Here is a 794-nt window from a genome sequence, read left to right on the forward strand (position 1 = left end):
TTGGTTCATTGATAATTCTCATTACATTCATTCCTGCAATGTTCCCGCATCTTTAGTAGCTTGTCTTTGTGAATCATTAAAATATGCTGGACATGTAATAACTGCATTCTTTACTTCTTTTCCAATAAATGTTTCTGCTGTTTCTTTCATTTTAGTTAATACCATTGATGATATTTCTTCTGGTGTAAATCTTTTAATTTCTCCTTTATATTCTACTTCAATTATTGGTTTATCATGTCCATCATCAACTACTTTAAATGACCAATGTTTCATATCTTTTTGAATAGTTGGATCACTAAATCTTCTTCCTATCATCCTTTTCGCATCAAATACTGTATTCTTAACATTCATTCCAATTTGATTCTTTGCTGCATCTCCAATAAGTCTTTCCGTATCAGTAAATGCAACATATGATGGTGTTGTTCTATTTCCTTGATCATTTGCTATAATTTCTACTCGATCATTTTCCCAAATACCAACACATGAATATGTTGTACCTAAATCTATTCCAATACCTATTCCTGTATATTTACTCATTTAATGACTTCTTTAGTTCTGACTTCCTTTATATATCATTCTCTCCTTTTGTATCATGCTCACGTGGTTTATTGTTTATGCAAATCTTTCATTCTATCCACTCATTGCTTTCTCATTTCCACGTGTTCTTTTGTTATTTATAACGTTATTTTCTTTAATTATTTTTTTTCTATTTTATTAAAAATAAAATACAAATAAACATTACTCATTAAATAGTAATAAATACTTAATGACAATTTAAGCTTAAAATAGTAAAA

General features: G+C 28.0%; 1 protein-coding gene across 1 annotated transcript, besides 1 other annotated feature; it reads right to left on the minus strand.

Annotated features, from left to right (window-relative positions):
* Positions 1–27: 27 nt before the first annotated feature.
* Positions 28–537, minus strand: EDI_333330 (vacuolar proton ATPases, putative; the record flags this gene model as incomplete). Its single annotated transcript, XM_001737239.1, has 1 exon — positions 28–537. The coding sequence occupies one exon, from the start codon at positions 535–537 to the stop codon at positions 28–30; it is 510 nt and encodes a 169-aa protein (XP_001737291.1).
* A 145-nt stretch (positions 538–682) lies between these two features.
* Positions 683–736: a sequence feature (AT_rich).
* Positions 737–794: the final 58 nt, after the last annotated feature.

Source organism: Entamoeba dispar, genomic scaffold (genome assembly GCF_000209125.1).
Source record: "Entamoeba dispar SAW760 scf_1105229460489 genomic scaffold, whole genome shotgun sequence".
Lineage (NCBI taxonomy): Eukaryota > Evosea > Mastigamoebida > Endamoebidae > Entamoeba > Entamoeba dispar.